We start from the raw sequence: 13,081 nt of genomic DNA, 5'->3' as shown, positions 1-13,081 counted from the left end.
CCGTGGCCGCCGCCTCCTGCTGCAGCTGCCGCTCCAGCTCCTCCCGCCGCCGACGGTGATCCAACTCCTGCCTCTGTAGCTGAAGCTGCATCTCCGCCAAACGACGCGCCTCGTAGACTTCATCCTGACGCTGCGTCTCCTCCCGCAGCAACCTGCCGCTCGCCCGCGTCGTAGGCATCTACGGTCGCCACTAGCGCCGCCTCCTCCCACACCTCGTACTCTGCGAGCTGCGGGTCCACCTCCACCACTTCTACGACCGCCTCTAGCGCCACCTCGTCTCACGAATCCCACATTGTGCTTTTTTTTCTAGGGTTTTTGCAGCAATGGCGGGGGAGGAGGGATAATATAGACCGCCGGCGAGGCGGGAAACATCCCGCGCGGCGCCGTGGCGGGAGAGTTTCCGGCCAGATGTCGTGGCGGTAAATATCCCGCGTGGCGCCCTGGCGTCAATGCCAGGTGGCTCCCACGCCCAAAATTTTCATCCTCGCGAGGTGCCGACGCGTCCGATTCGCGCCGTTGGCGAAGGGGTCGGCACGTGGTTGCCGGCAATTCTATTGGGCTCCAAAATTGCCGGCGCCGTTTGAGGCACGCCGGTGTGAGCCCATTTTCGCTCCCGGCCCCCAAAAAGCTATCGGGGACGCCGGTGGAGATACTCTTAATGGTATCTTCCATCGGGACACCTTTCGATGCTTCATGAGGTGGCCTTTTATCTCACGACTACATATCACAGATTGAGATAGTAGTGACGGCAGGGAGGATACTGTTAGCAGTTTTGTGAAGCTTAGGGTTTAAATTTTCATATTTTGAAGTTTGGGGACCAAAGCCAAACCACTCGATGTGCTGGAGTGTGAAATATGTAAGTATCTCAAAACAAGACGACAAGTGTGTATTGTAGCGGCAAAAAACGTACCACACTGGTACATACTACCTCTGTCCGTATTTAATCGACGTGAGATGCAGGTACAGAAACTACTATGTACAGCATCTGTCAATTTAATCCGAACGGAGGGAGTACAATCCGGTTTGTCTCTTCAACTTCTGCATGTTTTTTTGGTAGACTAATATTTGTTCATCTATGCCACGGATATTATGAAATGCGGTTTTCCTAATTCCTCGTTCAATAAGATTTAGCTTCATATCTGCAACAAATCATTAACCGTTGGATTGCATCCTGATTTCATGCTAGTATTGAATTTGGACATGGTTTGCGACTGAAAACTTTCCTCATGCAATTGGGTTGTACTAGCTAAGCAAATCATGATCTGTACTGCTGGATTCACATCATGATTCGTGTTGGCCCGCAGCTGAGATTTTTAGCGACATAATTTGACCGGTAATTGAGCTTCAGAATCGCACCCTAGGAAATGAGGTCGTCATTGGTCGCAAACAATTCTTCGCACGCAATGGCGGCATTGAGCACCCACTCTGCAACTTCACCAACGAGTTACCGCAACAAACAAGTTCTTGGCACGCAATGGCGCCATCCCGCCTCACAAACGGACTCACAAGCCACTACCCATGAAAACCAAACACACCTACAGAGGTAAATCCATCAAGTCAGACAGGCCGGCACCGGCGAGCTGCACACTGCCGCCGTTTTGCCGCGCCAGAGCGAGAGCCACCATGACGGCCGCCACGGCGAGGACGACGAGCAGAAACACGGCGATCCCCGCACCCAGCCACATCTTCCTCCGCCTTGCCGCGAGTTGCATCTGCCGGGCGTCCAGCAGCTCGCCCTCGGCGGCGCCCACGTCCTGCGCCGCCGCCGCGACTTGCCCCTCGATGTCATCCAGCCGCGGGCCCTGGGACTCCACCAGCGCGGCCATGTCGAGGAACAGCTGCTGCACCTCCAGGAGGCCGCCCTCCACCTCCGCGGCCTCCGAGGACGACAGCATGGCGGCCCGCATCGCCTCGTCCACGTCGGCGCCCCCCGCTCCGCCGCTGGCGACGAGACGGTCCAGCTGCTCCTCGGTGGGGGCCTCGCCGGCCACGGCGAGGTACCGGCGGGCCGCGTCCCCGCGGCGGTCGGACGAGACCTGGCGCCGGAGCGTCTGGACACCGGCGGTGAGGTCCTGGAGGCGCCCGCGGAGCCCCGCGGTGGCCTGCGCGGCGGGGGCCGGCGCGCGGCGGTCCATGGACGCCAGGCGCGTGCGGAGGCGGCGGGCGGAGCCGAGGAGGCGGACGAGCGCGGCCTGCGTGGCGGCTCGCGACGAGCCGGGGCGGAAGAGGGACTTGGACGCCTCGTGCGCGGATTGGAGCTGGGAGAGCTCGTCCCGCAGCGCCGCCATCTCGTTCTTGGCCGCCTCCGCCTCCGCCAGGAACGCCTGCAGCTTCTCCGCGCCGTGGTCGCCGCTGGCGGCGGCGGCGGAGGCGGATCCGCCGCCTTGCTGCGCCTGCGCCGCCCCAGCGGCGCCGACGAACGAATCTGTCATCAGATCGTTCATCTCGCCGGAATCTAGAGATCGTGGTGGTGCTGGTGGTGGTCAAATGGCACCTACTACTCCGACGATCCGAGATCTTTCCCCTTTCAATTATGGCGAGGGAGAGTGGCAGATCGAGTTAGTGGGCACGTCTTAACCAGCTCAGCTCAAGCATAATGGGGCAATTACTTACTTTGACCAAGGCCAGAGGATACTTTAAAAACACAAATACCTTGCATCTCCATAGACAGCAATTTTGCGTATCAAACTGATGCAAATACATTGTACCACAGCACCATGTAATCACCATTCTGAATTGTTGGTGGATGACTACAAATCTTTATTTTGTTTCTGGTTGCCAAAGAGAACCAGCAACACTCAAACGAAACTAAAGGCTTATTCTTTCTAAACAAACTGAACCAAAAGAAACTAGCTCTAAGATCTAAACCGAGCAAACCGCATTGGTCAAGATAGAACTGAGGTTCCTCGTCTCCGTCATCACACATTCACGATCAAAAAGCGCGGAGACCACAGCCACGCCTTTGAGATTCGGGATACCAAGCTCCATCACCGAACCTGCATTGGTCGCGTTGATGCCGCCAATGGCCACCACGGGCAACTTCGAAGCCAGGCAGACGGTCTTCAGCCCTTCGAATCCCAATGTCGGATTGTTCGCCTTCGTCGTGGTCGGGAAGACACCCCCGCATCCGATGTAGTCCGCCCCGTCGTTCCAGGCCTGCTCGGCTTGAGCAGGGGTCTTGCACGAGACACCGATGATTTTGCCCGGTCCTAGGAGCTCCCGAATCTCCCGTGCTGAAACATCTGACTGGCCAACATGAACACCATCTGCGTTGCATGCCAGGGCAATGTCTACACGGTCGTTGATCAGCAGTGGCACTCCACTGGACTTGCAGATCTCCATGCAGGCCTTGGCAGCCTCCAGGAACTCTCGTGATTCAGCATCTTTTTCTCTGGACATTACAAACACAAAAATATATCACTGAAACATACATACATAGTATTAACAAACAAAACGTGATTATTCTCAAGAAACATACCTCAGTTGGACGATGGTGGCGCCTCCTTCGATGGCAGCTTTCACGGCATCTTTTATTGAATGTCCCCACTTTTTGTTCATCCTAGAATCTGTCACTGCATACAGGAAGAGGCTCTCTGGATTGAAGCTTTGGTGTGAGCCGATATTGTATGGAGGACACTTGAGCCTGAAAAGGTGGTCGAAAGGGCCTTGAGGTCCATTTCCAATGACAAGGTCTTTACTGTGATGAAGAGCAGATTCCACATACTTCTTTGCCACCTGCAGAGTTCACATATACGACAACAGGCATAAGATTATACTGTTTTCAACAGCACACCTCAAGAGATAAATATGATGCCAGTCAAGGCTTAGAAACCACTAGAGGTTGATTTAGCTATACAATTTCATAAAGTGGGAAAAGATTGAGTTCTAAGAACAAATTGGGCATCATTGTTCGGACAATTATGATGATGATATTTGCATTATACAGGTAACAAGTTCTAAAAATAAGCCATACAACAAGTCCATGTTTAACGGTCTACAGATGATATGCCTAGTTACTGACCACAATGCTTGCATCAACAAAAATGTCCTATAACTAATAATATGTCACATAATACAAGGCTATTATTATTAGTGATGTACTAGTTTTTAAAACCCATAATACGAGAATTTTTTTGGATAGCAACTTGACTCTGTGAAGGCATCTGTAGACTGTGGGTAAGGAGCACTACAACACTAACCTGAACAGCATGCAGCATTGTTGAACCTTTTGCTAACTCGGCCGCTATAGATGAAGCTAAAGTGCAACCAGTTCCGTGTGTGTTACGCGTCTTTATACGATGTCCACGAAGCTCGACGAATTCCTTACCTGATGAATTATACGAGGCTGTACAACGAGCAGGAAGGAGACATGATAATGTATGACGACAAGATAATGACGGAACACGCACCATCATAAAATACGTCAATAGCTTCTGACGAATCTGGCATGTCCCCGCCTTTCACAAGTACACATCTGCAAGTTACATCATTTACTTTTCTGACTGAAAGTTCAAAACTATCATGGATCAAATTAACAACAGTATGTAGTGTTACAGTTCTTAATTAGGACATTCAATGATACATTAAGCAATGTTATGAATAGAGAGATTTCAATTAGTTTGGCACATGGGAAAAACTCTCAAGAATTGGCATTCATCCAAGACAACAACACCGAATCTACAGGGGTGCAAACGGCGGGGACAGAGGTCAGCACATGCTGGAACTAACATATATTATGTACAATCAGGGATGAGAAATCAAGAAGACTAATTGATAAAGAAAATCAAGAGTTCAAAACTATATTCACCAGTTTGTTTTAACAGATATACTTAAAAGGTCATACCCAGGGATAAAACACTTGATGACTTTAAAGTGTACATCTGGATGTAGAACAGTACAAGCACCGGAAAATGCACATGTATGCTATGACAGTAAATAGCGCATGAAGCACTGCGTAAGAAAGAAATAAATCCGTAAAATACTCAATACAAACCTGGGACCAAACTTGTAAATGGATGCTGCTGCATCACGCATGTCAGAAACAGTGTGCAAAGACACACCTCCAAGTAATTTTGACGCTTCTTTCACATTTGGGGTGACTATATCAGCCATAGCAAATAGTTCATCCCTGCTCAAAGCAATTGTATCAGTACCTTGGTAAGTGCTATGAGATTAGGGATGTCATGTGAACACCAATCCGATCAGAACTTATAAATGCACACAATAAAAGAAGAAGTTTTAACCGTGCACCTATAGTTCGTGAGAGTAGATGGATCTGAAAGACTATCTCCACTTGTGGACACCATAACTGGATCCACCACTAAAGCTGCCTTCAGATGCAGAAGTCATAGTAAGTAAACAAATGGGCTGCCATATATATGCTTTAATCAAACTCTTGGAATGGTTCCCCGTACCTTTGACTGGAAACTTCCTGAGACTCTCACACAGAATTTGGATAATTCCAGCTGAAGGGAGCATTCCTGTTTTCACCTGATAAAACCAAGGAAAGGTAATGAGCACTCTATAGGTAAAGCATGTCAAATGAAATCAATGTGCAGTAAGTGGTACCACATCATTTTAAGTTGCAGTTTCCGAGTCATTTTACGAGTTGAAATAATAGCATAACTACTTGAAAGAACAATCAGCAAGGCTAAGATTAACAGAATTTTTGTGTGCGTGCGTGTTGGCCAAAAACTCACGACATAGCATGCAAGAGGCAACCACACAAAAAATCCCAACCTGCCCTTTGTGGCTACACGGTACAAACCAGTCAATGAATTCTTGACGACAAGTAGCACTAATCAGTAACATATATACTAATAATGAACCCTTGTATGTTCTTCCGTTTGGTTATAAAGTTGTTCAGGCTGGCGTAAGAGCATCTCCAGCCGCGTCCCCCAAACCGTCCCCCAAAGGGATTTGGGGCGCGCCGGACAAAAAAAGCGTTCCAGCCGCGTCCCCTAAAGCCCATTTTTGTCCGGCGCGGCCCGATACGGTGTCCGGCGCCCCGAGCCTGTCCCCGTCCCACAGGGGACGCACCGGGGACGCCGGACACAACGAAAAGCGAGGCGGGCTCCCACATGTCGGCGACTATTTGCATAAACCGTTGGTTCGCGCCTCTTTTCTCGTCGCTCCTTCCTTCCCACGCCTCCCACCCCACCGCCGCCGCTGGATTTCCCGGCCGTTTGGGCGTCTGATCTCTGCTGAGAGTCGGCACCGTTGTCGCGGCTGGGGCTCCCGCCGGTCGTGCCGCCGCCGCCGCGTCGCCAGCGCATCCCAGAACGTGCCGTCAAATCCGCCCCACCTCCGCGCACAGAAGGTGCTCGACGACTTGCCAGGTAGGCGCGATTGGCCGTTGTTTGTTGCGTCGTCTGCCTCGGCGCAATTTTAACCATTGATTTTGCTTTAGCCATGGACAGCGACGATGAGATGGTTGCCCTGCTGCTGGAGGACGAGCAAGCGTTCGACGACGACCTGCGGGAGCATTTGCTGATCATCGCGTCCCTCCAGGACATGCTTGACGCTGAGGCGGAGAAGAGGAAGAGGCCGCGCCGCGGAGGATCAAGGCCGGGAAGAAGGAAGTCGAAGCCCCGGCAGAGGATGGAGGGGCATGCCATGCTGCACAACGACTACTTCGCCGACGGGGCAACACATGCCGACAATTTTCGGCGCCGGTACAGGATGAGCAAGGGGCTGTTCATGAATATCCTCCACGGCGTTCGAGAGTTCGACCCCTACTTCAAGCTCAAGCTCGACGCTGTAGGCGTTCTCGGGTTCTCGTCCATTCAGAAGTGCACCGCCGCCATGAGGATGCTTGCATACGGAGCACCTGCCGATACACAGGACGACTACCTTCGCATGAGTGAGTCTACTGCCATTGAGTGCATGTACAAGTTTTGCCGAGTTTGTGGTGGGAAAGTTTGGCAAATACTACTTGAGAGGGCCAACCGAGGAGGAGACTGCAAGGATCATGGCACAAAATGTCGCAGAGGATTTCTGGAATGCTTGGAAGCATCGATTGCATGCACCGGCATGGAAGAACCGCCCGTTTGCTTGGCAAGGTATATACAAAGGGCGTCATGGATATTACAAAGGTGGTGCTTGAAGCTGTGGCAGATTATGACCTGTGGATTTGGCATTCTTTCTTTGGCATGGCGGGATCACACAATGACATCAACGTGTTGCAGCGGTCTCCGGTGTTCAGCAGACTAGTGGAAGGGCATGCTCCACCATGCAACTATGAGATCAATGGCCACCAATATACCAAAGGCTATTATCTAGCCGATGGTATATATCCAAAATGGGCCACTTTTGTCAAAACAATCTCGAATCCATCAGGTCTGAAGAATTCTCACTTTGCTACACGACAGGAGGCTTGCAGGAAGGATGTCGAGCGGGCATTTGGTGTGCTTCAAGCACAATTTGCCATTGTCCGGTACTCTGCTCTAAGCTGGTCTCACGACCAAATGTGGGAGGTGATGCAGGCTTGTGTGATCATGCACAACATGATCATCGAGGATGACCGCAAGAATCATGTTAGGTCACATGTTGGTCCCTATGAGTGTCAAGGCCCTCTTGCGGAGGTTGATCATGAGTTGCCTGCAGATTTTGCTGATTTTCTCGCCATGCACGCAGAGATCCGTGACAGCAATGTGCATGAGCAACTTCAAGCTGATCTCGTTGAGCATTTGTGGAGGATCAAAGGAAATACCGTGGCACCTTGATGTAGCATCTAGCCCTATTTATTATATTTGATTACTTGTTTTATTGTTTGTTGTAATTTAATTTGAAAACAATCCTCGCAAACATTTGTATTCATATGCTACATTTGATAAATGGTTTATGTGTTAAAAAAATTATTTTAAATGTTTGGGGGCGGCGTTTGGGGGACGCGGCTGGGGAGCGACGTCCCCCAAACGCGGCACGAACAAAACACGTCCCCAAACGCTCAATCCGGCGCGGTTTGGGGGACGGTTTGGGGGACGCGGCTGGAGATGCTCTAAGCCCTCAGTAGTCCAGGTAAAAAAAACAATCAGTAACATATGAGAATGCATTTACACAGTCCAATGGCCTGGCTTCTGGCCAAGTAAACAATCTGCAATTGCTAACACAGACATGCTCGTTTCACAGAAGCAGAAGTTCTATGTGACAGCATCAACTTTGAGCAGCGTACCCAGACTATCTTCCAACTAGCAGCAACCAAGACACCTAAACTGAATTACTTGAAATTGGCATCACGATAGGAAGAGCAATAGATAGGGCTCACCACATCCACCGACATGTCGGAGAGAACCGAGTTGAGCTGCTCCCGGATGAATTCCTCCGGCACGAGATGGACCCCCTGCGCCACGACAAGAACCAGCACCACCAAAACATTTCCTTGAGACTGGAGCGGAGAAGGACGGCGAATGGAAAAGGAGGCGAGGAATGGAGAAATCGGCCGGGCAGCCAGCGCACCTGGACGCCGGCGGTGTTCTGGGCGGTGACGGCGGTGATGACGGTGGAGCAGTATGCCCCCAGGGCGGCGCAGGCCTTGAGGTCGGCCTGGATGCCGGCGCCGGCGCCGGAGTCGGAGCCCGCCACCGTGAGCACGTGCGGCCACGGCATCTCGCGCGCCGCCGCGAGCCTGCACGGGCGGGGTCGTGGGGACCGCCGCCGTGGGGAGGTGAAGGAGGAGATGCAGGGGCGCGGGCGGAGGATTGGTTGCGGTGGTGCGGGCGACATGGCGAAGTGGACTGGAGGTGGATTTATTATTCCTTTGGGAATCGGGATGAGTCAACTCTCTGTCTGTACCTACCCGGCGCTGGGAGAGAAGGGCGCGTTTGGTTCCTGGGTCTGATTCCCGGCTTAGTGGCGCAACGGTGCAAGCTTACTTGCGCGTCTGGAACGAGACACAGGTTGAAATTGGTCTGTTGTTTGGTAGGTCGGGCTGCATCGGCTGGGCTAAAAAGGACTTTCTGTTTGTTTGCCTGCAGCCAAGCACAAATCTCGATGGAGATGATATTAGGCATGTTTGGTACCATCCAGGCATGCCTAAGGTTATCTCTCTACGACGGGTACCCTATCATGCTCTCACCTCCCATCACTCATAAATCACAGTTCATGATAGTTGCAAACTTACGAAGCATAGCTGTTCACGAAATCATCCCTAGCTACTACGAATGCTCTAGCTACTACGAATTGCAGTTTATCATAACGGGGTCATTCAACATACGGGGATGAAAAAGGGGTTCGAGAAACAGGGGATGATAGGGGGGTTCCACTTCTTCTTCACTTCTTCACTTCTTCGCATATGGTGGTGTTGCCTCTAGCTTCCCACATTGCGTCTGCCCACTCTTGTCTATTCACCTTCCAGGCATCATTGTTGTCTGCGTCCACGCCATGGCCGGTCTCCACTTCATCAAAAGTGACAACCTCTTCGAAGAACTCATCCTCGCCCTAACCTAGGATCCAGTTGTGAAGAATGCATCAAGCAAGGACCAGCTTTACCTGAGTGGCAAACGTGTGGAACGGTTTCTGGTCAAGGCCCTTGAACCTGTTCTTCAATGCAGCAAAGGCCCTCTCAATGGTGACTCTAAGGCTTGAGTGTCTCAGATTGAACAACTCTATCGCATTCAGAGATCGGTGCTTCGCAGAGAACTCGTTGAGGTGGTACCTTGTTTTCCTGAAGGGAGGTGGAATTCCAGGTCGACATGCATATCCAGCATCTCCAAGGTAGAACTTACCGTCAGGGATTTGCAACCCATCAGGCATTGACAAGCTGTCGGCCAGGATGCTCGCATCATGAGCTGAACCCTCCCACCCAGCAAGCACGTAGGTGAACCTCATATCGAAATCCACAGCTGCTAGCACATTCTGGCTGGTGTAGTGCTTCCTCCGCGGAATGCTGCAGACATTGATCTCGGTACCTTTGAAGTGACATGAGTATCATCAATAGCCCCAATGCAATCCTGTAAAAAAATTTAGCACAATCATGTTTCTGACAGTACCACACATCTGATAGATAGAAGGAACATGGTTTTGTACTCACCCTGAAATAGGGGAACCACCTGTAGCTGTTCTTGATCTTGGTTGGTGTGTTTATTGATGATGGCTTGATCATTTCACCTCTGAGCTCCCCAATTGCGTACAACACCTCCTGGAAGTACCGAGAGATAGTCTCCGTGGATCGCCTGAATGTGTTATGGATGGCTCTGAACCTCTGGTTATGACCGACAACATGAAGAAACATTGCGACTTGTTCTTCGACAGAGGTGTGGATGCTATCAGTCAGCAGTCCTCTATCCCTGAACGTTTTCACAAGTGCATAGAAAGGAGCTCTTCTCATCCGTAGCATCTGGATAGCCTCTACGTCGTTCCAGTTGTAGATGTTGTTTAGGTTAGAAATCCTCTCATGATCTCGTTGTAACATAGGACCGTAAGTCACATGAGGAAAAACAGCATGCCTAACTGCTCTCTAGTGCCCCATCGGGATCCAGGCTTGTATGCAAATGATGAGTGTTGCGACGTGATGCACAAGCTGGAGCTGGTCGGTCTACTCAAACAAGATCTATCTATTACGAACGGTCTTATCGAACACAACTAGTTCTACCAACATGAATCTAACACTACAGTAGCGCAGAGGAGTTTCCACTTACCTCCGTCATGGCGGATGAAGGACAAGGCTGAAAGCAGCCGCAGATGTGCGCAGGCTCCGACGCGGCTGGAGAAGAGGACCCTGGTCCGGCGCCGGAGACCGAAGGGAGATGCGCGCTGCAGTTTGCCGCTGCCACCGCTGCGAAATTTGGGGGAAGGGAAAATTTGGGAGGAGCCTAATGCAGAGGGTAACCGAAGAGGGAGGTTACCCCTACCTTTGTCGCGCAACGCCGCTGGGATTTCGGCTTCTCCCGCCATGCCGAGGCGGAGCTCCCGCGCGAACGGCGTTGTCGATTTTCGTCTCGCCAGGGCCTGGCCCTGGAGAAACTATCAAACGCGGGCATTGATGGGTTCGTTGCATAGAAAACAAAAAAAATTCCTACCACGAATAAGAACAAAACCAAGATCCAATCTAGGAAGAGGCAAGATCTAATCTATCAAGATCGAAGCAACGAGATGTATGTGAGACTAACCCTCGAAGATTCCAAAGCCTACGAGATTAGATCTCGTTGTTGATGTAGTCGATCATCCAGTGCTGCAATCCGGCAGCACTTCCGTACTCGGTCGTGCGTACAGTGTCGAGGAATCCCGTCCTCTCCGTGTTCCAGCGGGCAGCGGAGGTGTGGTAAATCCCCTCGGAATCCCAGCAGCACGACGGCGTGGTGGTGGAGGTGGAGGAGAAATTCCTGCAGGGCTTCGCCAAGCCTGCGCAGGAAGAAGTAGGAGGGAGAGAGGGGCGGCTAGGGCTTGGGGAAATGATGTGCTGCGCCCCAGCCCTTCCCTCCCTCTTATATAGGCGTGGGGGGGCTGTCTTGGCCCCTCCTCCAAGCCTTTGGGTCGGCCAAAACAAGGGGGCAACTTCCCCAAGTTAAGTCCCTATTTTCAAGGGATTTGATCTTATCCACTTGATCCAGCCGCATGGGCCTTGGGGGGCTGGTGTGCCTGGCCCATGTGGGCCTATGTGACCCCCTCCGGTCCATGTTGGTCGTCCGGGATAGGTGGGCCCCACTATGGTACCCTCCAGAACCTTCTAGAACCTCTGGTACAATACCGAAAAATCCTGAACTTTTCCGGTAACCCTGAAAATGACTTCCCATATATGAATCTTATTCTCCGGACCATTTCGGACCTCCTCGTGATGTATTGGATCCCATCCGATATTCCGAACAAAACTTCGGACTCCATATCATATTCTGAATCTACTTATGCGACATCGAACCTTAAGTGTGTCACCCTACGGTTCGTGAACTATGCAGACATGGTCGAGACTCCTCTCCGAGCAATAACCAATAGCGGGATCTGGAAATCCATAATGGCTCCCACATATTCAACGATAACTTAGTGATCGATTGAACCATTTACATACGATACCGATTCCCTTTGTCACGCGATACTTTACTTGTGCGAGGTTCGATCATCGGTATCTCCATACCTTGTTCAACCTCGTTACCGACAAGTACTCTTTACTCGTACCGTGGTATGTCATCTCTTGTGATCCAATCACATGCTTGCAAGCTAATCAGACGACATTCCACCGAGAGGGCCCGGAGTATATCTATCCGTCATCAGGATGGACAAATCCCACTATTGATCCATATGCCTCAACTCATATTTTCCGAATACTTAATCCCATCTTTATAACCACCCATTTACGCAATGGCGTTTGATGTAATCAAAGTACCCTTCCGGTGTAAGTGATTTACATGATCTCATGGTCGAAGGACTAGGTATCTATGTATCGAAAGCTTATAGCAAGTTGAACTTAATGACTTGATCTCATGCTACGCTTATTTGGGTGTATGTCCATTATATCATTCACCCAATGACATAACCTTGTTATTAACAACATCCAATGTTCATGATCACGAAATCATGATCATCTATTAATCAACAAGCTAGTTATACAAGAGGCTTACTAGGGACTCCTTGTTGTTTACATAACACACATGTATCAATGTTTCGGTTAATACAATTATAGCATGGGATGTAAACATTTACCATGAACACTAAGATATAACAATAACTAATTTATTATTGCCTCTTGGGCATATCTCCAACAGTCTCCCACTTGCACTAGAGTCAATAATCTAGTTTACATTTGTAAAGATATAACACCTTGGCCTTTTAGTGCTTATCATGTTTTGCTCACGGGAGAGGTTTTAGTCAACGGATCTGACACGCTCAGAAACGTATGTATTTTGCAATTCATTTGCGCCTCAACGCATCACTCATTTTCCAAATGAGTCGGCATTAATTGTATATGCTTAGTCCTCTGGTGGAACCTTAATTCCGCGGTCTGAAATAAGTCACTAATATTGTCACATACAATATAGCTTCAAAGTTCTGACACTATCGAAACTACACCAAGTTCTCAAAGAACTCCTCGACTTAAACATCTTCAGTCATTGTCAAAACAATGACATACTCTGCCTTCGTTTGTAGAATT

General features: G+C 50.3%; 3 protein-coding genes and 1 pseudogene across 4 annotated transcripts; 1 reads left to right on the top strand and 3 right to left on the bottom strand.

Annotated features, from left to right (window-relative positions):
- Window positions 1-1,535: 1,535 nt before the first annotated feature.
- On the bottom strand, window positions 1,536-2,560 carry LOC127299607 (syntaxin-111-like). Its single transcript, XM_051329597.2, has one exon. The coding sequence runs from the start codon at window positions 2,442-2,444 to the stop codon at window positions 1,536-1,538; it is 909 nt and encodes a 302-aa protein (XP_051185557.1). The 5' UTR covers window positions 2,445-2,560.
- Window positions 2,561-2,635: 75 nt separating this feature from the next.
- On the bottom strand, window positions 2,636-8,668 carry LOC127299606 (probable thiamine biosynthetic bifunctional enzyme, chloroplastic). 2 transcript variants are annotated; one of them, XM_051329595.2, is made up of 9 exons: window positions 8,458-8,668; window positions 8,267-8,341; window positions 5,415-5,490; window positions 5,251-5,326; window positions 4,994-5,128; window positions 4,410-4,474; window positions 4,200-4,327; window positions 3,479-3,735; window positions 2,636-3,391 (listed from the first exon to the last, which is right to left on the bottom strand). In XM_051329595.2, the coding sequence occupies exons 1-9, from the start codon at window positions 8,605-8,607 to the stop codon at window positions 2,863-2,865; spliced, it is 1,491 nt and encodes a 496-aa protein (XP_051185555.2). In that variant the 5' UTR covers window positions 8,608-8,668; the 3' UTR covers window positions 2,636-2,862. The 2 variants fall into 2 exon arrangements, with proteins under 2 accessions (XP_051185555.2, XP_051185556.1); XM_051329596.2 differs by lacking the exon at window positions 8,458-8,668 and having other exon boundaries at window positions 5,251-5,330; window positions 8,267-8,318.
- LOC139831165 (uncharacterized) lies at window positions 6,292-8,193 on the top strand. The gene is made up of 3 exons (XM_071820525.1): window positions 6,292-6,338; window positions 6,410-6,903; window positions 8,131-8,193. The coding sequence occupies exons 2-3, from the start codon at window positions 6,412-6,414 to the stop codon at window positions 8,191-8,193; spliced, it is 555 nt and encodes a 184-aa protein (XP_071676626.1). The 5' UTR covers window positions 6,292-6,338; window positions 6,410-6,411.
- A 770-nt stretch (window positions 8,669-9,438) lies between the features above and the next one.
- Window positions 9,439-10,646, bottom strand: LOC139831556 (protein ALP1-like; annotated as a pseudogene).
- Window positions 10,647-13,081: the final 2,435 nt, after the last annotated feature.

This window comes from Lolium perenne, chromosome 5, assembly GCF_019359855.2.
Source record: "Lolium perenne isolate Kyuss_39 chromosome 5, Kyuss_2.0, whole genome shotgun sequence".
Classification (NCBI taxonomy): Eukaryota; Viridiplantae; Streptophyta; class Magnoliopsida; order Poales; family Poaceae; genus Lolium; species Lolium perenne.
The sequence above is the reverse complement of the archived record's forward strand: the minus strand, read 5'-3'. Positions and strand labels throughout refer to the sequence as shown.

Excerpts from the sequence above, each read along its gene's own strand:
- LOC127299607 (XM_051329597.2), bottom strand. The coding sequence starts at position 2,444 with ATGAACGATCTGATGACAGATTCGTTCGTCGGCGCCGCTGGGGCGGCG.
- LOC139831165 (XM_071820525.1), top strand. The coding sequence starts at position 6,412 with ATGGACAGCGACGATGAGATGGTTGCCCTGCTGCTGGAGGACGAGCAA. Across the intron at positions 6,904-8,130 it reads GCATGTACAAGTTTTGCCGA|AAGCAGAAGTTCTATGTGAC; the intron begins GTTTGTGGTGGG and ends CTCGTTTCACAG.
- LOC127299606 (XM_051329595.2), bottom strand. The coding sequence starts at position 8,607 with ATGCCGTGGCCGCACGTGCTCACGGTGGCGGGCTCCGACTCCGGCGCC. Across the intron at positions 8,342-8,457 it reads AGAACACCGCCGGCGTCCAG|GGGGTCCATCTCGTGCCGGA; the intron begins GTGCGCTGGCTG and ends GTCGTGGCGCAG. Across the intron at positions 4,475-4,993 it reads ATTTACAAGTTTGGTCCCAG|ATGTGTACTTGTGAAAGGCG; the intron begins GTTTGTATTGAG and ends TGTAACTTGCAG.